The sequence below is a fragment of the Camellia sinensis genome, chromosome 7, assembly GCF_055761805.1.
Source record: "Camellia sinensis isolate YWXY chromosome 7, ASM5576180v1, whole genome shotgun sequence".
Taxonomy (NCBI): domain Eukaryota; kingdom Viridiplantae; phylum Streptophyta; class Magnoliopsida; order Ericales; family Theaceae; genus Camellia; species Camellia sinensis.
This window is the reverse complement of record NC_138967.1, coordinates 69,258,926-69,285,738: the sequence shown is the minus strand read 5'-3', so window position 1 is coordinate 69,285,738 and position 26,813 is coordinate 69,258,926. Positions and strand designations below refer to the sequence as shown.

At 38.1% G+C, this 26,813-nt stretch overlaps 2 protein-coding genes across 5 annotated transcripts; both read right to left on the bottom strand.

Moving 5' to 3' along the window:
- Positions 1–1,404: 1,404 nt before the first annotated feature.
- Positions 1,405–16,389, bottom strand: LOC114263607 (peptidyl-prolyl cis-trans isomerase CYP59-like). 4 transcript variants are annotated; one of them, XM_082878154.1, is made up of 16 exons: positions 16,177–16,389; positions 10,353–10,457; positions 9,945–10,062; positions 9,572–9,685; positions 8,469–8,558; positions 8,298–8,399; positions 7,432–7,554; positions 7,268–7,345; positions 7,069–7,115; positions 6,930–6,985; positions 5,456–5,496; positions 5,008–5,113; positions 4,200–4,335; positions 3,415–3,976; positions 1,921–1,980; positions 1,405–1,483 (listed from the first exon to the last, which is right to left on the bottom strand). In XM_082878154.1, the coding sequence occupies exons 4-14, from the start codon at positions 9,659–9,661 to the stop codon at positions 3,454–3,456; spliced, it is 1,392 nt and encodes a 463-aa protein (XP_082734280.1). In that variant the 5' UTR covers positions 9,662–9,685; positions 9,945–10,062; positions 10,353–10,457; positions 16,177–16,389; the 3' UTR covers positions 1,405–1,483; positions 1,921–1,980; positions 3,415–3,453. The 4 variants fall into 4 exon arrangements, with proteins under 4 accessions (XP_082734280.1, XP_082734277.1, XP_082734279.1 ...); XM_082878151.1 differs by having other exon boundaries at positions 9,572–9,622; XM_082878153.1 differs by lacking the exon at positions 16,177–16,389 and adding an exon at positions 11,203–11,401 and having other exon boundaries at positions 9,572–9,622.
- Positions 1,415–3,227, bottom strand: LOC114263612 (uncharacterized). The gene is made up of 6 exons (XM_028204179.2): positions 3,018–3,227; positions 2,632–2,778; positions 2,516–2,543; positions 2,199–2,269; positions 1,921–1,980; positions 1,415–1,483 (listed from the first exon to the last, which is right to left on the bottom strand). The coding sequence occupies exons 1-6, from the start codon at positions 3,225–3,227 to the stop codon at positions 1,415–1,417; spliced, it is 585 nt and encodes a 194-aa protein (XP_028059980.2).
- Positions 16,390–26,813: the final 10,424 nt, after the last annotated feature.

The window sequence follows — 26,813 nt, the reverse complement described above, 5'->3', positions numbered from 1 at the left end:
CCTATTGAAAACAGTATTATTCCATACACAAAAAATACATAGAAGAGACACAAGGGGTGTGGTACTGAACATTAGTACACTTTCTGTCTCCCAATAGTTTATTTTAGTTTATGTTTGGATATTAAGGCCAAGTTTGGGAAGATAAGAAAGAGTCAAAAAATTACTCAAAAAGTTAAAAAATTAACACTATTCATCAAAAGTCAATAATTACGGCTGCATAACTCTCAATCCTAATTTTCTCCTACAAACCAATTTTTACAATTTTTTAATACATATTTTTTTATAAAAAGTCAAAAAGTTAACCCAAACATCCATACTTTTTTCCTCAATTTTTTAATCCAAAAAGACAAAAAAATACACTTATTTAGGACACCCCAAACAACCCCTAAAATTAGAAAGAAGTTGGGAAAGAATAAATAAATAAATCCTTTTCTACATTTAACTTGGGAGTGGTGGAAAGTGCAAAAGAGTCGAATTTTTTTGTACAATTCAGGTGACAAATCTAATTTTCGATTTCTGGCATTAAAAAATACAAGAAACTGGTTTTCCAGCTTAAATTATATGGGAACTATAATGAAACTTGTTTTCCAGCTTAGCTTCACAGTGAAAACAGCAAAGCATAGTGCTTGCTTAGAAGCAAAAGCATCAACCATCAAATCAACCAAAGAAAATTATTTATTAAGAACAAAAAGAATAGAGAAAGATAACCCCACCCATCCTATCCTTTCTCTTCAGTCATTTGGGAAAGCAAAATCAACACAAATGATGCCATCAATTACTGATTAGGACACCTCACCTTCAACCCTGCACCAATCTTTAGTTGATTTTTGCAATGTTGAAGCTACAGGTGCAAAAAAACTGTCTACTCATCAACTTGCACTGACTCAAACTCTCCAACTCATTCAAATCAACTTGGGCAGTTTGAAAAGGTGAGCGGATTTGAACAGATTAGATGATAAAAATTGGTGAGTCAACAAGAAGGAAATGAAGACTAGGAACAGTAGAATAAGAGGCTCTACACACCTCCACATCAAAATAACCTTCTGCAAAATGTATTTAAGGTAATTTAAGAATTAAAACGAAAAAATTGATACAACAATGAGAGATACTAAAATCACTGAGTTCACATCGCCTGGACTCTTCCCTTTTTCTTGTAAAATTTTTTTAATATTTAATATAACTGACAAGATAAATGAACCAATTAAGTTCTCTACAAGCAATACTTATGACTCTTCACCTTAAAACAATTTGAGATTATGTAAACTCAATGAAGTAAGCACTGGCTATCAAATTTAAGACAATCTCCACTTCTGAAAATCCCCATGACCTTCAAATGAATTGGGCTATGCATCTCAAAATACAGCTTAGCATGATTGGGCAAAATAACAAGTTCCAGCATTCCCCAATGTTCTGATCAGACATTGAAACGAAACAGCATCACATCCCCTTCTTGTACAATATACTCTTTTCCCTCTGATCTCAACTGCATGATCCAAATAGTTATTGTAAATCACCTTGATCTTGCAAGAGAGTCCTAGGTGGTGTTGGTGGTGGCTGAGCCACTTTATGCATGTGAGAGCATAGTGTACATGTGTGTATTACTGAATTACATGGTAGCATGGATTTTACAAAATGTCAATTCAAACTATCCTTGATTTTTCATTCTCTTCTGTTTATCTGGATAAACTTCTCCCAGATAAATAGTAGTGTGCTGCTGGCATATGAATGTGATTTTCGGAAAGGTGATACAGCCCAGATGTACAGCCACCTCAGGACCAGTGAAGTTTCAGGTATTTTAAAAATAACTACAAAGAGTACAGCATAAAATCTTGTGAACTTTTCTAAAACGAAGAGAAGCAGCATTAAAGTTATGCCGATTGAATTTTCAACTTTATTCAGCAGCATTAGGCAACGACTTACAAGCCCTTTCTCCCTTGCAGCCGCAAATGAACCAGCGGCAACAAAATCATTGTAAGCAACCTGATAAGCAAATCCATCACATAATTATTGTGTGGTTGACCAGATATAGAGGCAACATGCATGACAGTAAGATAGATAACCAAATAAAAATGGCCAAGGCACATGTCTGAACAACATAATCCAAGGGGGTGTGCTGTTAAAGTCATTTCCACGTTTGTTCCATACAAACAAGAACCAGAGTAGTGCACAGAAAAGAATTCAATATTTCTCATGCTTACCGTCTCTGCTCGGATGAAACCCTTCTCAAAGTCAGAATGAATAACTCCAGCAGCTTGAGGGGCAGTCATTCCTAACTCAATAAAGAATATTAATTAGACTAACAATTTATACTCAAGATAATTGATACGGTCTGCAAGAGGGATACTTCACATTGTTAAATCCATCTAAAGATAAATTATGTCAACAAACCGTTGTTCAATCTCCTTCTGATACTATTTAACAAAAAATGCTGCATGCATCTGATACTAACTTCAAGGAAATCTAGCTACAATACCAGCTAAAGTAAACTCATTTAAAATGAAGAACCAATACTAACCTGCAAGTATGGTCCATGCCTTTGTTTCCTGTAGACACAACAAAACAATCCATAAGTACTGAGTATCAAAGAAACATCATGTTAACTAAATAAGAAAAAGCGTTTCTGGACTTCACCTTCTCACCAGATGTGAAGTATGTACGCAGTCCTAAAAGGCCATATGTTGTTCTAATGAGATTTCCAAGGCCACTTTCATCAACACCAAGAGACTCCAAATATTCTGTTCTTTCTTCCAATGGAAGTTCAGTAAGCTGTGACTCAACCTGCAATGACAAACGGCATATTTAGTTGCCTGGTGGAATGAAGAACAAACGAACACTACAGTCAAAAACAGTAATAGATAGATCAATGAACAACTAAACAGACTAATGGGAAAAAATTTAAAAAAAAAAAAACGTTGCAGTTGAATATGGCAAGTTAACGCCCTGCCCCTCACATTCTGGAGTAAATATACTACCCCCAAATTCAGATTGAAAAAGCTTCTGCTGAAAGGTCACCAAACCTGTGCTGAGATTGTTACTAGTCCAGATTGTAACTCCGACGCAAGATTCATCACTTCTTCGACATGAGGATTATCTTCGGGCGCTGCTAGATCAGATTCTGCCACATTCGCTACATATATGATAGGCTTCACTGTAAGTAAACAAAGATGTTTTACAGCATCTTTCTCAAAATCTGTTGAAGGTACTGATCGTGCTGGTTTTCCATCCATTAGTGCCTGCTGAATTCTTTCCAGGGCAGACTTTTCTGCTTCCTCCTGAAATTAAAAATATTGCAGCCAAAATGCCCAGAACCATAGTCAATACATTTAGCTGATATCAAATCAAGAATGATAAAGTCATTATGGTGTGAGAATATATTGTGATCATCTCAAACATTTTCCGATTTCAATCACGTACCATCCATCATATGAAAGGTGGTCATCTCATTCCATCACCTCAGTGCCTTCTATGACGATCGCGATCGCGATCACGATCACCCAGCCTGTTCAACTCATCTCTTTTGTCTCTTCTATGATTATCAACATTTAACCTTTTATGACCTTCATCATCCCTCCCGCTTCCGCGGCTATCATTGTCCACACTTCTTTTTCTATACTCTCGCTCATCCTCATTTCGCTTCTTATATTCCCGGTCATCTCTCCGGCTGTCATCTTTATGCCCACGTTTCTCCGTATACTTTTCTCCATCTCTTCTCTCTTCATGATACTTGTAGTCCCTCTGGCTTCCACTGGACTGACTAGTTCTACTTTCGCGGTTCCTCTCATGATCCCTGTATTCTCTAATTCTGTCACTGTGCCTTTGCCTGTCACGGGAGTTCTCATATTCCCTTTGCTTAAGATCCTCTGAACTTCGGCGTTCATCCTTTCGTTTCTCAATGTTGTCTTCTATTTCGTAGTCTCTACGTTTCTTTTCTCGTTGTGGACTTCTAGCCGTGTCCTCATCAAATACCATCTCATACCTGAAAATTTGTATTTCAATGTATGAGAAAGAGAGTCATCTTTTGATTTCTGTTTCTGCAAGTATGGTAGGAGATAAGTCTGTTGGTTGGTTTGGTTGTTAAGTGGTACGCCCCTTTTGAGTTGTGTATGCTTTTTCTTGTTTCAATAAAATTATCACTGACGGCAAAAAAATGTAGAGAGAGAGAGAGAGAGATATTCATAACCACAAACAAAATTACTAACCTCGAGTTATCGTCTCCACCTCGTTGATTGTTATCCTCTTTTAACGTGTATTTTGGAGGTTGCTGTTTGGTGGAGGGATCCCCTGTACAATCCTTAGCGATGTGATCTGGAGCACCACATTTGAAACAACCTTTTCCTGCACCAAAATGTTTACAAATAGTCAAATGCTTCCCTGGATTAAGAAAAGTTCCAGGGATAAAACGGAATTGGGGTATTGGAGTTCCATATACAAGATACAAGCTGTGAAGCAAGAATGAAACTATGCCCGTGAAGAAGGAACAAAGAACACAGATGAACTTCTGGGCTCCTGAGAGTGAAGTATCACATTTGCCTCGACAAACCTATCAAATCTAGTTAGTTGCCTCAGTGAACAAGCACTTTTCAACATGAACTATCATAAGTAACTCGGCTGCAATGGAAACACAACCATAGGTTGGGTACCATACTATAAACTTTATAAGAGAACAGCAGAGAAGTGTTAAACTAACAGAAGATGAATCCCACACAAACCTTGGGTTTACAGACATCAAAAACCAAAAACCAAATACAAACCTCACAACTCAAAATCAAAGCAACAGATAGAAATAATATACTTCTTGAAACATGTAATGCTTAGGTGCAGAAACATCATGATGAGGAAAAATTAGTGGCTAACTACTACACACCAGGTAGTCAAAAACCTGCATGATGCTGTATGTGGAAACAAATAATGCTAAGCTGCTGATCCAAGAAACTATAGAAATTACTCCAACACGACAATCCATGCCCCAGTACATCCATTCACTGATTGAACATAGTAGCATCTTACCTTTAGCCATTTGGCTATCTCTGCGTCTGTATTGGGACCACAATTTTGAAACACTTTGACTAAAATCCACATGTATCCTTCGATCATCAATTAAAGCATTGTCCATCTGTCATAAAAATTGAATAAATCAAGGTGAACAAAGCCAGTTCTGCCACCACTTGGCCAAAGCAATTCAACAGATTAGCTATTATTACAAACTAGAATTAAGAACATAGCTGCATGCTTGAAACAAGAATGCAGCACTCTCCTTTTATCAAGTAAAACCCTAAGACTGCTTGCTATGGCAATTAACTGTCATTGTAGATTCATTATTACTCATAGCATGCAAGAATGATATAATAGAACCTGCATGACTAGATACATGGATAAACATATGAGGGTGATAAGTTAAGCAAGCAGAGAACAGGTTCAAAACATGGTATTAAAACAATCCAGTTGTTCAGCATACCTTAAAGTATGCTTGTTCACAAGCCTCATTCGTTTCAAACTCTGTCAGAAACAGAATAGGAAAAAAGTCAGGTTACATCATCAGATGTATGATGATTCTACATCAACAAAAAGGAAAAGCCAGTAAGAGAATCAACGATCAGAAGCACATCAGTTTGCCTATATCTAGACCATGTGGAAAACCGTTGAGAGAGAGGGAGAGAGAGAGAGAGGGGAAAGAGGAACCTTGACATCCATGATTATTAAGTTTTGCCAATGCAGTGAAAAAGTTGCTCACAGTTTGGGAGAAACCTTTTTCCAAATCACTGCCAGCATTTCCTGATGTAAAGAAATTTGAGCGCACAAAGTAACATTTTCTTCTTTTTTCGGTGTTTCTGATTTTTTTATGGAAACAATTCTAACTTCAAATTAGATTTGTTATCTCCCTGTAAATACAAATGGGTGGAAACTAGTGAAAACAGGCTGAATACACCATCGCACCAAGTAATTTGAAATGGACCAAAGCACTCCAAAATATTCAAACTAGTATGAACAGGAGGGTTTCCCAATTCACTTTCTAATGGAACAAGTTTCAGTTTAAGCAAACTAGGTTGCAACTGAGCCTTTAAAAATAATGCTCCCTAGTGAAAAACAGAACATATATATATTAATCCCTCTTTTCTCTTTGGATTTTCATTTTGTTTTCCATTTTCTCCTATGCAAAACTGCTCGCTATTGCAAAGCATTTTATTAAAATGAAAAGAAAGATACTCATTTGTAATTGCTCACTTCACAAATATCTTCTCTTTTTTTTGATAAATAAATAATTTTATTGAAGGAGCATCAAGATGATGCAACAAAAACAAGACTACAGAAGTATAATTACCAACTCCTAACCAAGAATATCGTCTAGGAAATCTAAAAAAACAAACAAATGAGGATCAAACTTCCGTTCCATCCAACTATACAAAACTATAAGAAGGCAACTCTCAAGCCAAGAAACACTATGGTGAATCTATTGAAAAGCTCGTCGATTATGCTCCAACCAAACTAACCACATCTGATGTGCAAACTGATTCCACATCTGTTCATGTTGTGTTTCCTTAAGTCTAAATCTTGTTTTCACAATGACTTGCATGCCAACATAAGTTAAAAGTCAATTTTGATAATCACAGTATTCTAAATAACTCAAGCTTAGAAATAAAACAAAAGCAAGACAAAACATCACGGAAGGGAACCCAAAATGTGCTGACATTTTTGCCAGCCCACATGCACCACCAAAAGGAGATTAATTAAAAATCCTAAAGAAAAAACATAAAAAGGTAACATTAATAAAACTGGCTGCCCTCGTGCATATTGACCATGAGTATGACTTGTCAAGCCTCAGGTCAGGGGTTCAAAGGCTGGTAGAGAGAGAGAGAGAGAGAGAGAGAGAGAGAGAGACAGAACAGAGAGGATGGGAAATATTAACAATAATAAAGTACAATAACACTCACCAATGAAGGCATAGCATAAGCTGTCTCCAGTTTTATAATCCCGGATAACTTCAGCGCTGCCAACATTTATTTATCATGAGCAATAAATTTTGCAGTACAAAAATAAAACAGAAAGAAATTCCAAGCATTTGGAAATTACGATATCACAGTTCCCAAACGTGAAAAGATAGTATGCAAGTCCTCATCCTGCATTTCAAATTAAAAAAGCAGATGAATACAGGATTTTATGATAACAAACTGCAATAAAGAAACAGCATACAGAACACATTAGCATCTTCAAGATTATAGCACAGTAGGCTCCACAATCAGTGACAAATGAGAAGATAACAAGCTCTCACTTCGGTTACTGGATTTAGTTTACAAACAAACAGCACATTGTCAGGAGGCTTTATGTCAGCATCCGGAATGTCCCCTATCTGTGACGCAAATAAGAACATGACTTTAATGAAAATGTTCAAGTTGGACTGCAATTACTAGATGAGATAGCATATAAAATGCTTACACTCTCAAGCACTACTGCACTGGAATGTGCATCTTTCGTACAGAGAATCTCCTCAAGCTCCGATGCACCTAATTGCTCATCAATGGGCACCCAGTCATCTTCAAGTCGTACATCATTTTCAACCTGATCACGACGTAAATAAATGATTATGATCATGAAGGAAAACACATGTCAAAAAGGCACCTTATAGAAAAGAACCCAGAATAGATTACTGAAATAGCATGTAAAAGTGACCAATTTGACACAAATTTATATACTTTATACTAATCATAATATCTTGTCTGTGTTGGCATTTAAGGTTACTTGCCATAATTTGTTTGCCTAGACCCATCCATATAAATTAATGTTTTGGTTTTAAGAAAGAGAAAACCATGCAATGAACCATGGCATCATGCACATCAAGCTTGAAAAGAACTTCAATCTTCAAATCCAGTTCAGACCATCCTAAAAATGACCTTATTATATGTTAACACTAAAAATTAAGACACAGTTCAATAAGAGACATTAAGACAACCCCAACCAGTGCTGACCAACTTTAAACCAGCTAACAGAAAAAGGTGCTTATAAGCACAAATAAAGATGAAATCATCACATTCTGGTTTTTGCTTTTGATACTAGTATTCTTATTCTTAAGATCAAATAGAGTAAGTCTCTTTGCATTTCAATCAACAAAGCATCCTTGCAATTTACCAAAAGGAATATCATTCCTGTTTTTCATGATCCTTTTGGGGAATTCGGTTATATATTACATATAAGTAAGTAACTTCTGTGATCAAATTAGTGAGGCATCAATTTTATTTTTCCATTTGGTTTCAAACTGCCTCAAAAGTTCAGGAAATCAATGGAATCTGCAAGTCATTCATTACCTCATCTTTTGGCTTTCCTTCAGGAGAAGCATCTGGAATCAACTCAGATAGTTGTGAAGGATCATCAAAAGGATCATCTAATATGTAAGTGTGTTTGATTCGGTTAAAGCATCGTATTCATTAGTTACTAGTCAACATATAACATCACCAAATACAAAAGGTGTGAGAATGTATATTTTTGTATGGTCTGCCTGTATCATCCACGTAAGCTTCATTTATCCTCTGAAGTGTTTCATGCCCCTCTGCAATCTCCCCAAAAACCTGCAAATATGAAAAAATTCATCAAAGAATTTAAAATTTTATCACACAAAACCATAGGAGACAAGGATCTCCTTCAAAGGAGAATGGAAAACGAGCATTACTGACCCACGTCAAATGGCATGTTTGTTTTATAATGCCTATGAAAATTCATAGCTATTGCACAAATCTACGTCAATTGGTGGTTGTGGGTTATTATGGGAATACTACAATGTGTGAGAACTTCAACCCACCAAACGGCATGTTTGTTTTATAATAAAGTACAGATATGTTGATTTTAAAGACCGGGTAATTTTTTGTGTACTTCTATTCTATCCACAAGAACACCAAAGAAATGAAACTTGTTGCCTTGAGTTTTAACCATCTCACTTCTTGCTTGTGCTTGCATTTTGTGTGTGTTCCTAAGTTTTAAGTTTTTCTTTACAAAAGTGCTGACTTGATTCTAAGGGGGGGACCTTTAGAAGCATTAGTCTTTGCATTACCTCTCACAATTCATTCTCATCATTTCTTTATGATAAAAGGGTAAAAATTATTACAAAGTTTCCTGAAGACCATAATTTACATAAACCAGCGACAAAACTTTGGGTTAATTATTGAGACACCTCGCAGAGTAACCATTTTACCCTCTCAATTTGAAAACCATACATTTGGACCCTCTCGGCTTTAAAATTGCATCACTTTCACCACTCTAGAAGAGGGACAGTTGTATAGTTTTTATAGTTGACGGGCAAAATGCATGGTTTTGGACTGGAAGGGGTAAAGTGACGTTCAATGATACGTGAGGAAGTGTCCATCTAATTAACCCAACCCTTTTCATGGAAAATAGTTGAGAATGTCAAATTGCAAATCAACAAAATCATACAAGAACATCCTTAAGTTGTGAGTGAGTCACAACTTTTACAACCATTCAAAAAAAAAAAGTGCTTTAAGGCAAATATGGAAACAACATCCTTTATTTGATTAATGGAAAAATATTAAAACAAAAACTATTAAGAATTCCGGATTAGGAAACTCACAGTGTGCTTCCCGTCAAGATAGTCAAGACCATCACGCAGTGTGATATAAAACTGTAACAAAAAAGAGTTTTGTGATCTCATAAATGTCATATGTCCAAAATTTTGTCACTACAACTGCATCAATTCACAAGTTAAATTTAAACATTTATAAAATATCAAAAGAAACTCCAAGAAAAAAAATAGTTGGAGAAATAAGTTGAACAGACTATTTTATAATTGGGGAATATTATGTATCAGAAGTGAATCCCCTGGTAGATGTGAAGTGTTATCCACATCTAGTGAATAAAACTTGGGACTAAATTAGACAAGGGAAAATAAAAAAATAAAACATTTTGGAAGTTCTAATTCTTATAAGAAAAAAAAAAAGCAGTACTTGTGAAGCATTAAGATCCTCTCCAGCACTAGGCATGGCAACAGTGCCCATCTTGGCGTGTTTTAATTCCAAACGAATTTCATCCCCAAAAAAGCAAGCTTGATCACCGTATAAGAACCTGAAAGTATAGGATGTCCAAATCAACATGTCACATCATTACACAGTCACTGATCTAACTGTTAAATTGGATAGACTAATAGAACAGCTCAATGAGGATTCTAAAGACTGTTATTGTAGTTTGGAAGAGGTTTTGATATGCATCTGAAACTAAAGCATAATTAGAGGAAATAAACACTATGGTGCAAGTCTTATCTATCATTGTGAAAGATAATGGAAAGCTGGTGCTGGAATCATGGATAGAGTTGGAAACATTTTACATCAGTAATTAAAATGTGCCAGTTCTCTTACTTGTAGATGGAATCACCACCAGTCCCTGTTCCAGTAGGATCACCAGTTTGTGCAGTAAAATCCTTTTGAACCGTGTGAAATAAACAACCATTGTAGTATTTAATCCTGCATCAACAACAAGAAAGGAAAGAGTCATGTTATTGGTCTAATCTATACATAATGATGATACCAGGTGTGTCAAAACATGCAATATATGTTGCATAGTACATTATTAAGTTCAATTAGAGATTGCTTGAATATACATTACATGTGAAAAATAAGGTGGGTCAACCAATCTAATATAAGAAAAATCAATTGAAATAAAAAATAAAGGGCATTATCCAGATTTTAGTTTCTCATTGGCACACTGGAATGTGATTTAAATAGGTCGCCGTAATTTCAAATAACAAATCTATCATTCGAAACCCAGGCCCATGCATATTCATCAGTAAATATATATGTACACAAATATAAAGGACGGCATCTTCATCAGAAGATGATATGATGCTAAATTGCATAGGCAATTAGCCATTATCTTGAAAATCAAAAAACTGATATAATATTATCAGTTGGAGAAATGAAATCCTTTGTTTTATTGATCACACTATAAATGACACGCTCACAATAGACGCATTCCAGAATCATGAAGCTGCCAAATACACCCCTAAACAAAATACACATCACGTAGTAATGTGTCATTGAAGAAAACCCATCTTGAGGAGATGCCTAAATTTAATCAGTACCCATTAGTCCACTGACCTATGCCACTTCTTTCAAGAACAATACCAAATTTTCACTACATCAGAGCTATTCAATACAACCCAAACAAACAAATAATCAAGTACGCAAACACATATGACAGTTTAATTACCAATTATCAAGGCAAAAAACCCTAAACCAAATTCAACAACTTGGATGTGTCCAATTCCAACGAATTACACTAATTCAGAGAGAGGTTACAGATACACAAGATCCACTGAACAACCTAATACGCGTAGTAAACATTTTTATTGTTTATCTAATCTCCAGTGTTTTCTCAGCGACCAAACAAAGGTGAGAAATCAAAGAACACTTTGTGACAGGTTAATTTGTAAACAAATTGGGCCGAGGTAGGAGAGTCTGCTTTGGACCGCATAATGGGCTGAAATAAGGGCTGGTGTAGTTCGGTCTTAGGCCAAGAAGACATCTCATATTTTGGGTTTGGGCCGAACTATGGACCGAGGTATCGGTAGAAAGAGGACCGAGCTAAACGATAGCTCTGCAGGGCGTCATCTCGAAGTCAAGACTGGTAGTAGTGCTTAAAGTATCACAGAGCTAAAGTAACTTGGCTGACCGCAAAGTTAGCCAAGGTAAAAATGTCAGCTGAAATAAGTGGGCCTGGTGGTTAGCCGAGGTATTGGTGAGAAAGGATGTCGGGCTTGGTATAACTTGGCCGGTCTTGGTATAACTCGGCCGGGCGCCATCTACATCATTATTTAAGCGTGTGACCGAGGTAACTTAGCTCGGTGTGGTTGCAGCAGCTTATTAAAATGAGGTAGCATCAATGGCGAGGGCCGAGCTGTGTATAGCTCGGCAGGGTGGCATCCGTTAGATCGGCCTTCGCTCACACGGTCCGAAGGGCAGGGGACCGAGATAAATCAGTTCGGGCAGGAATGTATAACCGAGATAAAAAGTTCAGCCATCTCACTTGGCTTGCAGTGATGAGACTCCTAGTAGGACTCTGCTAAGGAGAGTTAGAGTCCTACTGGGATTGTGTAAACCATCTCACTTGGTTGGTAGTGAGTAGGAGTATGACTCCTATGAGGACTTTGCTAAAGAGAGTATAGTCCTACTAAGATTGTGCAAAACCATCTCACTTGGTTGGTAGTGAGTAGGGTGTGTGATTCCTAGGAGGACTCTCATAGGGAGAGTTGGAATCCTACTAGGATTGTGCCAAAGTAAAGTCTATAAAAGTTCATGACCAGACCTTTGTACAGGTATCCCAATTCTTACTCTAGAATACATAGAGCTTATTGTCTATTATCTAGTTGCTGACTTAGGCATCGGAGAGGTATCCGGCACACACCCGCTGGCTAGCTCATGTTTGCGTTTTCAGGGAATAAAGCGACGTCGTGCGGAGGAGCACAGACTTGATCAACAGGATTATACGAAAAGAATATTTTGTACCCGTACAATTGGCGCCGTCTGTGGAAAATTCACAAAGAGCAAAACCTCTTGATCAAGTTTTCCTCTCTAGTTGAAAGCAATGGCGCACAATGAAGACTTGCCGCAATCTGCTATAGATGGGCAAACTCCGGAAGGGGAGGCACGAAGGTTTACCTTCTATCCCATCCATGGCGGAATTAGATCCCTAGCAAAGGAATCTGTGGAGAGAAACAAGAAGAAGACAGGGCTCAAGTCCACACCGCTCTCGAAGCCCTGATAGACAGAGGCGGAAAATGGATCATCAGGTTCTCGAAGATCGCGTGAGGGAGCAAGACGAAGTAATAAGAAGAATAGCGGCTGACATAGAGTTTATGAAGAGCGAGATAAAAAGCAAAGGGGTGGCAACAAAAGAGGGGAGCAAAGGCAACACACACTCTTGCCACTCTGAAGATCATGACAGACAAGTCACACTATCACAAACTAAAAGTAGAAGCCTCAGATTGGGTGATACACAATCAAAGACTTCCAGGACACGCTACTCCAGACTTGAGAGAAAGAAGACTGAAAGGGCTTGAAGGAGAGAAGACACTCAGGCTCGTGACTCCAGCAGAGTCTCCGCACTACAACGATTGGCTCCTAGAACACATAGGAGTGTCGAGGTTAGAATTCCAGAACCACGCCTCGCCTATGAACCAGCAGACAAAGCATTAGCAAGGTTACAGAGCTCACCGTTCATCCCGACAATTGAGAACGCACCATTACCCTTAGGCTTCCATCAGCCTAAATTCATAACTTATGAGAGGGAGTCAGACCCCTACATACACTTAAGCCACTTTCGCCAGGTTATGGTCGTGTATCGACGAAACGAGCCCTTAATGTGTATCATGTTTCCGTCCAGCCTTGGCGACATCGATTTAGCATGGTTTGAAAGGTTACCAGAAGGTAGTATAGCGTCATGGGCGCAACTAACGGAGGCATTTGTAACCAGATTCAGAACAAACACCAAGACGCCAGTGGAGATTGACCAGCTTCTCTCCATCAGCATGGGCAAGAAGGAAACATTGAAGTCTTACGACAATCGGTATTGGGAGACCTTCAACCAAGTAACAGATTGTCCTACAAACCTAGCTATTGCACAGTACAAACAAGGTCTGTTAGTAGGTCATAAATTGAGAGATTCAATAACAATGACGCCACCTCTTACTATGGAAGCCCTGATGGAGCGAGTGCACCAACACATCTTGGTAGAGGAAGATGGGATGCACACCAAGGTAGAGTTCAATACAAACAGTGATATCGGACAGAACACCTTCGGCAAAAGTTAGCATGGTTGGAAAGAAGGACTAACCAAGCGCAAAAGTCTTTTCCTGACTGGGGGGCAACCAAGAAGCTTGGCAAGAATGGCCAAGCATTTAGCTCTTCTTCAAGCCAGGATAAGGATCTAGGCTGCAGGAAGTTGGCAGGTTTGACAAACAAGTCTTTACCCGACTTGGGGGGCAATCAAGAAGTTTGGCAGGAATAACCAAACGCTTAGCTCTATGTTGGCCGGAATAACCAACATTTAGTCTCCTAAGCCCAGGATAAGGATCCAGGCTGCAGGACGTTTGGTCGGAATAACCAAACACTTTACTCTAGGTTGGCCAGAATAACCAACTTAGAGGTTGGCTGGAAAAACCAACACCTCTCCTAAGCCCAAGATAAGGATCTAGGCTGCAGGACGTTTGGTCGGAATAACCAAACACTTTACTCTAGGTTGGCCGAAATAACCAACTTAGAGGTTGGCTGGAAAAACCAACACCCCTACGAAGCCCAGGATAAGGATCCAGGCTGCAGGACGTTTGGTCGGAATAACCAAACACTTTACTCTAGGTTGGCCGGAATAACCAACTTAGAGGTTGGCTGGAAAAACCAACACTTCTCCTAAGCTTAGGATAAGGATCCAAAGTACAGGACGTTTGGCAAGAATGACCAAACACTTCACTCAGAGTTGGCCGGAATAACCAACACTGAGCTCTCTTCAGCCAAAATAAGGATCTGAACTGAAGAGATTGGCTAGAAAAACCAACACTTACTTCTCCTAAGTTGAGATAAGGATCTAGGCTGCAGGAAGTTGGCAGGTATGTCCAACAAAATTTTTGAAACTCTTTGGCCGGGATGATGGTTATCTCGGCCAAAGCAGGTTGGCAGGTTTGACCAACAAATTTTTGGAACTCTTTGACTGGGATGATTGTTACCTCGGCCAAAACAAGTTGGCAAGGTTCGTATAAACCGAGTTAGTCTGTTCGGCAAGACACAGAAAGAACGACTCGACGTATACAAACTCGAAGAATATATATGTTAAAGGCAAAAAATCAACGCTATTCAAATTTTTGGCATGACGATGGTAACAAGGAGAACAAGGATATTGGGGGCACGCCATATATCCTGGGAATAATGTCGTACCAGATTAGTGGAAGGACATGCTAAGCAACTGACAAGGCTTATTGGGACCGAACAAGCCGTGAAACCGAACAACTTCTTAGCTCGGCTGGAGGAAAAATAATCCCAATCATGCTACGCAGATGGAATTAAGGGGCAATTGAGAGGGTAATTTGTAAATAAATTGGACCGAGCTAGGAAGAGTCTTCTTTGGAAGTTGGACCGCGTAATGGGCCAAGATAAGGGCTGGTGTAGCTCGGTCTTAGGCCAAGAAGACATCTCATATTTTGGGTTCGAGCCGAACTATGGACCGAGGTATCGGTAGAAAGAGGACCGAGCTAAACGATAGCTCTGCAGGGCGTCGTCTCGAAGTCAAGACTGGTAGTAGTGCTTAAAGTATCACATAGCCGAAGTAACTTGGCTGACCGCAATGTTAGCCGAGGTAAAGATGTCAGCCGAAATACGTGGGCCTGGTGGTTAGCCGAGTTATTGGTGAGAAAGGATGTCGGGCTTGGTATAGCTCGGCCGGTCTTGGTATAACTCGGCTGGGCACCATCTACATCATTACTTAAGCGTGTGACCGAGGTAACTTAGCTCGGTGTGGTTGCAGCAACTTATTAAAAGGAGGTAGCATCAATGACAAGGGCCGAGCTGTGCATAGCTCGGCAGGGTGGCATCCGTTAGATCGGCTTTCGGTCATACGATTCGAAGGGCAGGGGACCGAGATAAATCAGTTCGAGCAGGAATGTATAACCGAGGTAAAAGGTTTAGCCATCTCACTTGGCTTGCAGTGATGAGACTCCTAGTAGGACTCTGCTAAGGAGAGTTAGAGTCCTACTGGGATTGTGTAAACCATCTCACTTGGTTGGTAGTGAGTAGGAGTATGACTCCTAGGAGGACTCTGCTAAGGAGAGTATAGTCCTACTAGGATTGTGCAAAACCATCTCACTTGGTTGGTAGTGAGTAGGGTGTGTGATTTCTAGGAGGACTCTCATAGGGAGAGTTGGAATCCTACTAGGATTGTGCCAAAGTAAAGTCTATAAAAGCTCATGACCAGACCTTTGTACAGATATCCCAATTCTTACTCTAGAATACATAGAGCTTATTGTCTATTGTCTAGTTGCTGACTTAGGCATCGGAGAGGTATCCGGCACACACCCGCCGGCTAGCTCACGTTTGCGTTTTCAGGGAATAAAGCGACGTCGTACGGAGGAGCGCAGACTTGATCAGCAGGATTATACGGGAAGAATATTTCGTGCCCGTACACTTTGATTAAACTTACTTGCAAAGCTTCAAGAAGTTCTTGGTGGTGAAGGGACAGAGATCGGTATGCAAGTCCATAATGATATCTCCTACGCTCGTAACTATCAGAACCGACATTCTTCTTCACTTTTTTTCTTCAGCAATAATTACTAGGGCACCGCTGGTATGGTACTGAGACCGGCGCTTTTCCGTTCGGTTCGGTGATCGGTCTCTTGGCCCAACCCTGTTTCATTTGGCGGCCGGCCTTGCACGTTTTTATTTCCAATTAGGGCTAATGTGTCGTACAGCTATTTTTTTTTTTGTTTCCCCCCCCCCTTTTTTTTTAAAGTAGTTTTAAGTAATTTTTAAAAAAGGAGAAATTACACAATTAATCCCTATAATTTGAGGTTTGTGTCACTTTGCTTCCTAACTTTTCAATTGTGACACATTTGACCATGAATTTTGAATCTTATTCTAAATAAGGACAATTGAATATATAATTAGATTTTTCAAGGGTAAAATTGTCAATTTGATAAAATATAAACTAATTTGATAAAAATAAATGTCAAACAAATATTTTTAAATTTTAAAAATTATTTCTACCTACTAAAAATAAAATTATGTAAAATTGACAAATCTTTTAGACATTTATTTTTTTTTTACCAAATTAATTTTTATTATGTGTTTGGATGATAATCATGTAAAATTAATTTTACATAATTTTATCATTGGTGGATAAAAATAATTTTAAAAAAATTCAAAATATTTTTTTGATATTTATTTTTGTCAAATTAGTTTATATTTTATCAAATTGACGATTTTACCCTTGAAAAATCTTATGATATTTTCAATTGTCCTTATTTGAAACAAAATTTAAAATTCAGGATCAAATGTGTCACGATTAAAAAGTCAGGAACCAATGTGACACAAGTCCCAAACTATAGGGACTATTAGTGTAATTAACCCTTTAAAAAATTATGTGAAAGAGTTTTTACTTCTTAAATTCGTCTTATATAAATGAATCTAAAAATAAAAATTAATGCTCCAAGTCAAGCTTGAATTTGACTAACATCAATGAGACCAATACGAACTTATTTGGGCGGAATAGGGGGCCTTCGTTGTGTTTTAATTTGAAGTATATTATGGATTTATTTTTATGATCTGAATCGTTCATTTTGTAGGGTTTATTAAGTACTTCATGCTTACCAAAAATCATATTAATCGGATATCAATAAATATATTATTGGTAATCAAAAAAATAAATAATAAGTTTTTCTTTTAAGAAATAGCATAAAAAATATGCAATTCGATCATATGCTTATTGATATCCAATTAATATGATTTTTGGTAAACATGAAGTACTCAACAAATCTTACAAAATGATGGTTCAAATCATAAAAATAAGTCCATAATATACCTCAAATTAAGGTACAACAATCACTACTGTGCATTTAGCACAGCAGTGACCCCAATTCCTATTTGGGCTTGTTTTAGAAATTAAGGGAAAAAACTAGTTTATTAATTTGAGGGCTTGTTTGATAACTATTTTATTTTCAGTTTTCAATTTATATTTATAAAAGTTTTAAAAATTATCATAAAAACTTGTTTAGTAAATTTTTTTATTTATAAATAATTGGTCCTAATTTGTAAATTTGATAAAAAAATTGTAAACTCAAAAAATGAGTTTACATTGGATTTTAAACACAAAACGGAAGCCAAAAACATGGAGCTACGATAATGCCCTTCATCAATTTGAAGTATTACCAAATTGCTACTATATAAACCACAAAGGTCACTGTTCACTCTGAGAGAGAGAAAGAGAAAGAGAGTGGCGATTTCCAGCATGAGAAAGGTGATTTTCGACGTGGCGATCGGTGAATTCCAACATTGTGAATTAGAGTGCTCTCTCTCTCTCCCTCTCTCCCTTCCTCCGACATTGTGAACTACAACTCTCTCTCTCACCCTCCATCCGCCTTTATAAACCAGAAAGCTCTCTCTCTCCGGCATTGTTCTTCAGCTATGCTATTAAACTCTAGCAATTTGAAATCATCGTGATGCGAAACCCTAATTATCGCAACGCGATCAAGTTTCCGTGTTTTTCTCTTTCTTTTTCTGTCTCTCAACGACAGGCCCTCACTCTCTTTCTCTCAACGACAAGCCTCTTTCTCTCTCTTCGCGATCAACCCTAGCCCTCTTTGTATTCTCTTCGGTTTTGCAGAGGGCGCCCAACGGTGGCTAGGGTTTGTTATTATTGCAGAGGGCAGCCGAGGTAGCAATTTTTATATTTTTAAATTTATCTATGGCTAGTATTATATCAATATGATTATTATAGATGCTTATTATAATGTGTAGGATCCCATTGCCATAAATAATAAAAAATAAATATAAATATTTTAGGCCTTGACAAATATGTTTTTTAGTTTATGTTTTTAAAATTTTCAAACATTCCGTCCGAACCAAACACGTTTGTAATTTATGTTTTTCTAAAAATAAACAAAAATCAGTTTATAAAATTTTTGTAAACATAAACAAAAAAAAACGTAAACGTTACCAAACGCTACCTTAATTTTTATTTCTTAGGGTAAATTACAAATACACCCCCTGAGGTATGCTTAAATTACGAATTGCTCCTTGTGGTTTGGAAAATTACAAATACATCCCTGTCAGAATTTTTTATTTAACAGAATTAATTGAAAAAATAAAATTTCTAACTGTTCACCTATACAATAATGAAATTATCTGAATTATTAATTGAAATAAAATTTTAACATTATTAAAAACTGTTAATTAACTTGATGATTTATTAATAAAATGACCTATTTGTTATGAAATTAAAAACCTTAAGGGGCATAATGTAATTTTTAGAACTATAAGAGTAATTTATAATTTAAGTAAACCTTAAGGAGTGTGTTTGTAATTTACCTTATTTTTATTTTGAAAAAAAGTATAAAAAATAAAGATATAAAGTAATTCAAATAAATCAATAAACTAATAAGTTAATTTTTTTTCTTCTAATTGTCAACATAGACCTTAGTTATTGAGCCGAGCTCAATAAAAATTTTCAAATTAATAAACCAACGTGTCAAACTTAAACCTGCAAAATTCAGCTTTTGACTTAATTATTTACAATTCTAGTTTCATATGCATAATGAGAATTGTTCTACATTTTAAATTTAGAGGGGGAATAAACAGCCACAAATTAAAACATATATAATTGGCCAAGACTTGAATGATAATAAACTAATGTCTCAAATATATAAAAATATAAATGAAAACAACAATGAATTTTGTATCTATAATGATCATATTAGCACTTGACTCTTTTTTTTTTTTTTTAAGAAAGGTGAAGGATTCCATTAAGAATACAAGGCTTCAGCCAAAATCAAAAGAGCAATTTCGGGCGGAACATCTTCCATCTAAGTTCGCAAACCAACATTGTCAAAAGCTAGTCAGCTCAAACAATGAGCTACTGAATTGCCTTCCCTAAACACATGACTAACCACCAAAGACTGAAACACAATCAGAGAACCATGAACAACTTGTGCTAAGTGGCCAATCCGAGACAAAGCCATCCTTGGGTCTTGAATTGCCTTTATCACATTGGGTGAATCTCCCTCCCAAGTGAATATTAGTAATGCTCGAATCCTTTGCAAACTTCACAGCCCGTAAGGCCCTCGTTGATTCCACACAATCAACATCATCCCAAAATTGGATTGACTTTGACATCACAACCACCACATTGCCTTGAAAATCTCGGACAATAACCCCAATTCCAACTGCCTTAAGCTTAGATTTCACCGACCCATCGAATTTGACTTTGTAGACACTCTCCGCAATAAGACACCAGCGACAATGACAACGATTGTGCTGAAGGACAGCAGCATTGTGGATCACCTGTATGTACTCATTCAAATATTCACTTGCAAAACTTGCAATCTCAAGAGCTTTCCGGTGGACTTGGTTAGGTATGAGACAGTTCTGATCGAACCAAATGCACCAGCAAACAATTAAGAAAAGCTCTAAAGTACCTTCATCATGCAATTCCATTAAATCTCTCAATCCATTGTAACGTGTTAGAGATATATATTATTATTTCATATTTATCTATCTGTATTATAGATGTATCTCATCTCTTTTTCTATACTTATCTCTGATGTATTTCTATCTTCTTTCCTCAGCCTATAAATATAGGTTTCTTGTATTACGTTCAACACAATTCAATATACAGTCTCTCTACTTTCATAACATGGTATCAGAGCCTAGGATTCTCTCCTAACATTTTTTTTCCTCACGTTTTTTTGGCAGATTGCTTCTATCTTCCGTCAATTTCTATTGGTTTTTGCGTATCTAGTTCATTCCAGTTTTACTATTTGGACTATACTCACCTCTTCGTCTCTTCACGAAAAAGCCAACGCCATCAGATTCGCTTTCATTGGCCTCTGAACGCGGCCTCACGCGCCTCTCAAAGCCCAGCGCGTCGGTTGACGCCGCATCCACTCTCAGCACGCTCTCGCACGCGTCGTCTCCTTCGGCTTCCCCGGCTTGCCCATCAGCTTCCGCATCAGCCGCCCTTCCGCACCCGCGCCTTAGCCGCTCCGACGTCGGCTTGTCATCGGCTTCCGCATCAGCTGCCATTGGCTTCTGTCCTAGCGCCTCAGCCGATCTTCCGTCAGCTTCTGCCTTAGCCGAACTTGGCTTCCGTATTAGCCAACCCTACTTGGCTTCCGGTTGGCTTCTGCCTCAGCTGCTTCTCCTGTTCATCAGTCGTTGACATCAGCCCTACTCCATCACTGCCTCGCTACTGACATCATCACCGCCACAATGCTGACATCAGCCCTACCTGTCCCTAAGGTTTTTCAGCGTTCTGAATCTGTTGGTGACCTTCATTTTGGCATTTATGGATCGTACAGAGAACATCCAATCTGTTTCTGTTATCCTTGATGGGTCCAATTATGTTAGCTGGGCTCAAACTCTCTCCAGTTTCATCAAAGGAAAACAAGTTTGGCAGATCATTGCCGGTGCTCTTTCCAAACCCACCCAGAAGGAGGAAGGGACGGACTTTGCATTCGATAACCGTCTTGACGAATGGAAAAGTAAGAATTATCAAATTATCATATGGTTCCGGGCTACCTCAGTTCCTTCCATCCACCTTCAGTTTGGACGCTTTCAGGATGATGACTCACTTGCCTCTCCTACCAAAGCAATTTGGGATTTCTTGAAGGACTGTTATCAGACCACTGGACATGCTCATCAGTATCAACTGTTGCAAACTCTTCATCACATGCGCCAAGCTCCCGGTCAGTCTCTCAATGACTTCCTCTCCCAAATGTCGTCTATTTGGGACTAGCTTGCTCTTTCTGAACCTCCACGGACTCATTCTGATGATGCACAACTATTTATTACTTATCGGAATCATCAGCAACTATTACAGTTTCTTATGGCTCTTCATAGCACTTTCGAGCCCGTGCGTGCTTCTTTGCTCCATCGTTTGCCCTTGCCCACCTTAGAGCAAGCCATTATTAAGCTCCTATCTGAGAAGACTCGTTTTGGGAGTCTCAAATCTCAAGACATGGATTCTGTTCTTGCTACGCCATCTTCTTCAAGTTCTTCATCTTCCCAGCTAATCATATGTAGTTATTGTCGCAACCGAGGCTTGCCAGCCAATCATTCTCTTGTTCACTACCAGGTTCGCGAATGCTTGACTTGTCACAAGACTGCTCCAGGCCATCTCCAAAGCAATTGTCCTCGAGCTCCCTCCACTACTTCATCTAAGAAAGGGGCTTCTCATTCTGGGTATCAGTCCAAATTTGGCCATGGTTCTCGCTCTGCTGCTGTTGCCTCTGAGGGTTCTTCTGGTCCTTCCTTCTCTATGGATGATATTAAGTCCATTATCCACCAGGTGCTCAACAAATCTTCTCCCTCTACTGTTTTTTTAGTAACCTCAGGTAACTTTTCATGGTATTTTTGATTCCGTGTGCTGTAATCGCATGACTTCTGACTCAACTCTATTTTCTTCTTTGTCATCATCCTCTTTTGCTCCCACTATACACACTGTTGATGGTTCTCATATGCCTATTAGTCATATTGGCCAAATCTCTACTTCCATTGTGTCTCTTTCTGATGTTTACCATATTCCTTCTCTTAAAATGAACATTATCTCTGTTGGTCAATTATGTGAACTTGGTCTAACTATTACCTTCTCTGCTAATGGGTGTTTGGTGTAGGACCCTCAGATGAGACAGATCCTTGGGATAGGCCGTAAGCATGGACATCTGTTCGAGCTTATTTATCTTCGCAGTCCGCACAAATCATCTACTGTTGCTGCTGCATCTACTATGTCTTCTTTTCATCTTTGGCATTGTCGCTTAGGACATGTCTCTTTTAGTCGTTTGAAATTTTTAGTTTCTGGTGGTCAATTAGGCCGTGTCAGTCTTGAAGATGTCAATTGTTTATCTTGTCAAATTGCTAAAAAACCAGCCTTACCTTTTAATAAAAGTAATTCTATTTCTACTGCTCCTTTTGATCTTGTGCATTCTGATATTTGGAGACCTTCCTCCACACCTACCATGGGGGGGTCCAAATATTTTATGATTTTTGTTGATGATTTTTCTCACTATACTTGGCTTTTTCTTCTCAAAAATCGCTCTGAACTTAAACAAATTTACTATGATTTCTCTGCTATGGTCCACACTCAATTTTCCCGTACTATTAAGCTTTTTCGTTCTGATAATGCTAAGAAGTACTTGGATTTTGATTTTCTTTCTTTTCTTCGAGCTCATGGTACTCTCTCCCATCGATCTTGTGCAGGCATTTCCCAACAAAATGGCCAAGCCGAAAGAAAGCACCGTCATATTTTAGACACTACTCGGGCTCATCTCCTCTCTTCTTCTTGTCTTGAAAAATATTTGGGGGAAACTGCCCTTACTGCCATCCACACCATCAATTGAGTCCCTACCATTGCAATAGCTAACACTTCTCCTTACGAGCGTTTGTATGGTTCTCCTCCTGATTATACCACTCTTAAAGTTTTTGGTTCTGCTTGTTTTGTTCTACTTCAGCCTCATGAACACACTAAACTAGAACCTCGTTCTTGTCTTTGTTGTTTTCTGGGGTATGGTATAGAACATAAAGAGTATCGTTGTTAGGATCCTATCTCCAAGTGTCTTCGTATTTCCCGTCATGTGGTCTTCTGGGAACACAAAATGTTCTCCACTCTTTCCACATTTCACCTACCACAGTCCACCCACTCATCGATCTTCATTGATATTTCTATAGATTTGTTTTCTGATAACTTTGATGCAGATTCTGGCCCCATGCTTCCACAGCCGCCTACGCCTGTCGTCAATTCTAAGGATTCTGTGTCTGCTGACGGCCCTACGCCTTCTCCAGATCTGGTGGAGGTTCCTCCGGAACCTACTTCCATTGAGGTTCCTCCTCTACCTGGGCGTCATTCTACACGGGTAAGGCAACCTTCTGTTTTTCTCCGTGATTATATTGTTGGTTCCACTGCTTTTTGCTCTCATGAACTTACTTCTTATCAAGAAGCTTCTTCTAACCGTCTTTGGCAACAAGCTATGACTGATGAACTGCAGGCTTTCGACCAAACTCATACCTGGGATGTAGTTGATCTTCCTCTTAGAAAGCATACTGTTAGTTACAAATGGGTTTACAAGATCAAAACTCATTCTAATGGTTCCATTGAGCGTTACAAAGCTCGCCTTGTCACCCAGGGATTTATTCAAGAAAATGGGATTGACTATGAGGAAACATTTGCTCCTGTTGCTCGTCTTACTTCAGTTCGCAGCTTACTTGCCGTTGCTGCTGCTCGTCACTGGAGTTTTTATCAAATGAATGTCAAGAATGCATTTCTCAATGGTGATCTCACTGAGGAAGTTTATATGCAACCCTATCCTGGTTCTTCTGTTCCATCAAACAAGGTTTGCAAACTCCGTCGTGCTTTGCATGGTTTGAAACAAGCTTCGCGTGCCTGGTTTGCCAAGTTCAGCTCTACCATTCATGACTTTGGTTTTTCTTCTAGTGCCCATGATTCTGCCTTATTTATCCGTAAGACGGAGCGTGGTACTATTCTCCTTCTCTTCTATATGGGTGATATGATTGTCACTGGAGATGACACAGTGGGTATTTCTAGTCTCAAACAGGTTCTCCATTGCTAGTTTGAGATGAAAGATTTGGGTTCCCTTAGCTACTTCCTTGGCTTGGAAATTTCTCAAGATTCCTCTGGTTATTTTCTTACTCAGGTCAAGCATACTTCTGATCTCTTGGCTCGTGCTAGCCTTACCGATTGCAAGACTGTCACTACTCCAGTTGATCCTCAGACTCATCTTACACCTCTTAACGGCCCCTTATTGTCTGATGGCACTTTATATCGTCAGCTAGTTGTTAGTCTTGTCTATCTCACAGTTACTCGTCCAGATATTGCTTATGCCATTCACATTGTCAGTCAATTTATGATTGTTCCTCGCTCTCTACACTATGCTGCTTTGGTTCGCATTTTGCGCTATCTCAAAGGAACTCTGTTTTATGGTCTTTACTACTCCCTTCACTCTTATCTACAGCTGCATGCCTTTTCTGACACCAATTGGGCAGGGGATCCTACTGATCGTCGTTCTATTACTGGGTTCTGCTTCTTCTTGGACAACTCTCTCATTTCCTGGCGTAGCAAGAAGCAAACCTTTGTTGCTCGTTCTAGCACCGAGGCTAAGTATCGTGCTCTTACTGACACTACTCTGGAGCTTGTGTGGCTTCGTTGGCTTCTTTCTGACATGGGCGTTTCTCATTCTGCTGCCACCAATCTTTATTGTGACAATCAAAGTGCTATTCAGATTGCACATAACAACGTCTTTCATGATCGCACCAAGCATAGTGAGATCGATTGCCACTTCATACGACAACATGTTACTAGTGGTCATGTTCGTTTTCTCTTTGTTACCTCTACTGATCAGACTGCCGACCTCTTCACCAAAGCTCATCTTCCAGGATGTTTCTCTGATCTCCTCTCCAAGCTCAAGTTAATATTTGACTTACCACCTTGAGCTTGAGGGGGGGTGTTAGAGATATATATTATTATTTCATATTTATCTATCTGTATTGTAGATGTATCTTATCTTTTTTTCTATACTTACCTCTGATATATTTCTATCTTCTTTCCTCAGCCTATAAATATAGGCTTCTTGTATTACATTCAACACAATTCAATATGCAGTCTCTCTACTTTCATAATAATACCAGAGTTACACTTGAAGCACAAAAATTAGCGAGCATGTATCCCATACAAGGGTAGTAAATTCACAATTATGAAAACAATAGGTAGCTGTTTTCGAACCCGATTGGCACCTGGGACATAAGTTGACCTCGACCACTTTATGCTTGTAGGGATTAGACTTGACGGTAAAATATTGAGGCATAGTTGTTATTAACACTTAACTTTGAGCCTTTGAACACTAAGGGATTGTTTGGCATATTTAAAAAAAAAATAAAAAATTTAGGGTCACATCACTTATTTACTTTTCTGCACATATTTTCGTAAAAAGTAGATTTTATTTATTTATTTAGCACTTTCTAAACAACCTCTAATACTTTATTTAGTTAATTAAAATAAAATAAAATAATAAATTTTAAAAAATTACAAATAAAATAAACTTTTTAAAAATAATTATATACGTGAAAATATTTGTATACATTTAATAATAATTTTATCATTAATCTGAATTATATTTTTTACAGTAATTGATTTGTTTTTTTTTTTTTGTAATTTCTAAAAATCTCTTATGAATAGATCAGCACATTCATCACCGACCTTCTGACCATCGATTTCCAGGGCCCCGCTAATCTAGACGCACCCAGGATTGGAAAAGAGAAAGAGGTACTTAAAGCACATCAGTTATTGTTGTGCTCTTTGTGAGAGATTATCTTGAATGTGTTTTTGATGATTTGAACTGTTCATATTCTAAAGTTCGTCAAGTAGATCATTCATATAAAAAAATTAAATTGATCAGATATTTGTAACCCTATAACCAAAGCACATTTGTTTTTATAAAAATTAACAGTTAACATAACTTTCATAAATTTTTAAAAACAATTAGGACATAAACATGGGATTATGAATATTCGATTAACTTAATATTTTACAAAAGTAATATTTTAGACGAACCTTATAATATGAATAGTTCAAATTATTGAAAAACAATCAGAAAGACTTTAAGACACAACAATCCCCCTTCTTCGTATCGGATCACATACAGAGATCACCGACTCACTCACTCACAACCCATAAATAAAATTATAATAATATAGGATCATTATTACTAAATTCATTTGCCTAACCTTTCCGTCCAGCCTTTTTGTTCTCTGTCATCAACATCAAAAAGAGAAAACAACAACAACAACAAAGCTAAAAAAGCCAACCCATCGATTCCTAACCACAACCCCAAAATAAAAATCACTAAACCCTCCCAACTTAGCATCTTCACAAATTTTTCTCTCTCCTCAACCTCCCATATCCACCCTCATCTTTCTCTCTCTCTCTAAAAAATCAAATTTTGATCGTTATCCTCAATACCAGACTCGCAGAGGGTCAGGGTATCTTCATCTCCTCTGACTCTGCCCCTCCTCCAAATCTATATATTTCTAACCCAACAAGCATGGATTTATGTACCC

What these genes read in the sequence shown, in the direction of transcription:
- LOC114263612 (XM_028204179.2), bottom strand. Translation starts at nt 3,227, where the DNA reads ATGGATGGAAAACCAGCACGATCAGTACCTTCAACAGATTTTGAGAAA. An exon ending in TAGTAACAATCTCAGCACAG is followed by an intron (nt 2,779 to 3,017) that starts GTTTGGTGACCT and finishes TTGTCATTGCAG; the next exon opens with GTTGAGTCACAGCTTACTGA. An exon ending in GGCATGGACCATACTTGCAG is followed by an intron (nt 2,270 to 2,515) that starts GTTAGTATTGGT and finishes TTATTGAGTTAG; the next exon opens with GAATGACTGCCCCTCAAGCT.
- LOC114263607 (XM_082878151.1), bottom strand. Translation starts at nt 16,274, where the DNA reads ATGTCGGTTCTGATAGTTACGAGCGTAGGAGATATCATTATGGACTTG. An exon ending in GGTGGTGATTCCATCTACAA is followed by an intron (nt 10,063 to 10,352) that starts GTAAGAGAACTG and finishes CTATACTTTCAG; the next exon opens with GTTCTTATACGGTGATCAAG. An exon ending in AACTAAATCCAGTAACCGAA is followed by an intron (nt 7,116 to 7,267) that starts GTGAGAGCTTGT and finishes TTTGAAATGCAG; the next exon opens with GATGAGGACTTGCATACTAT.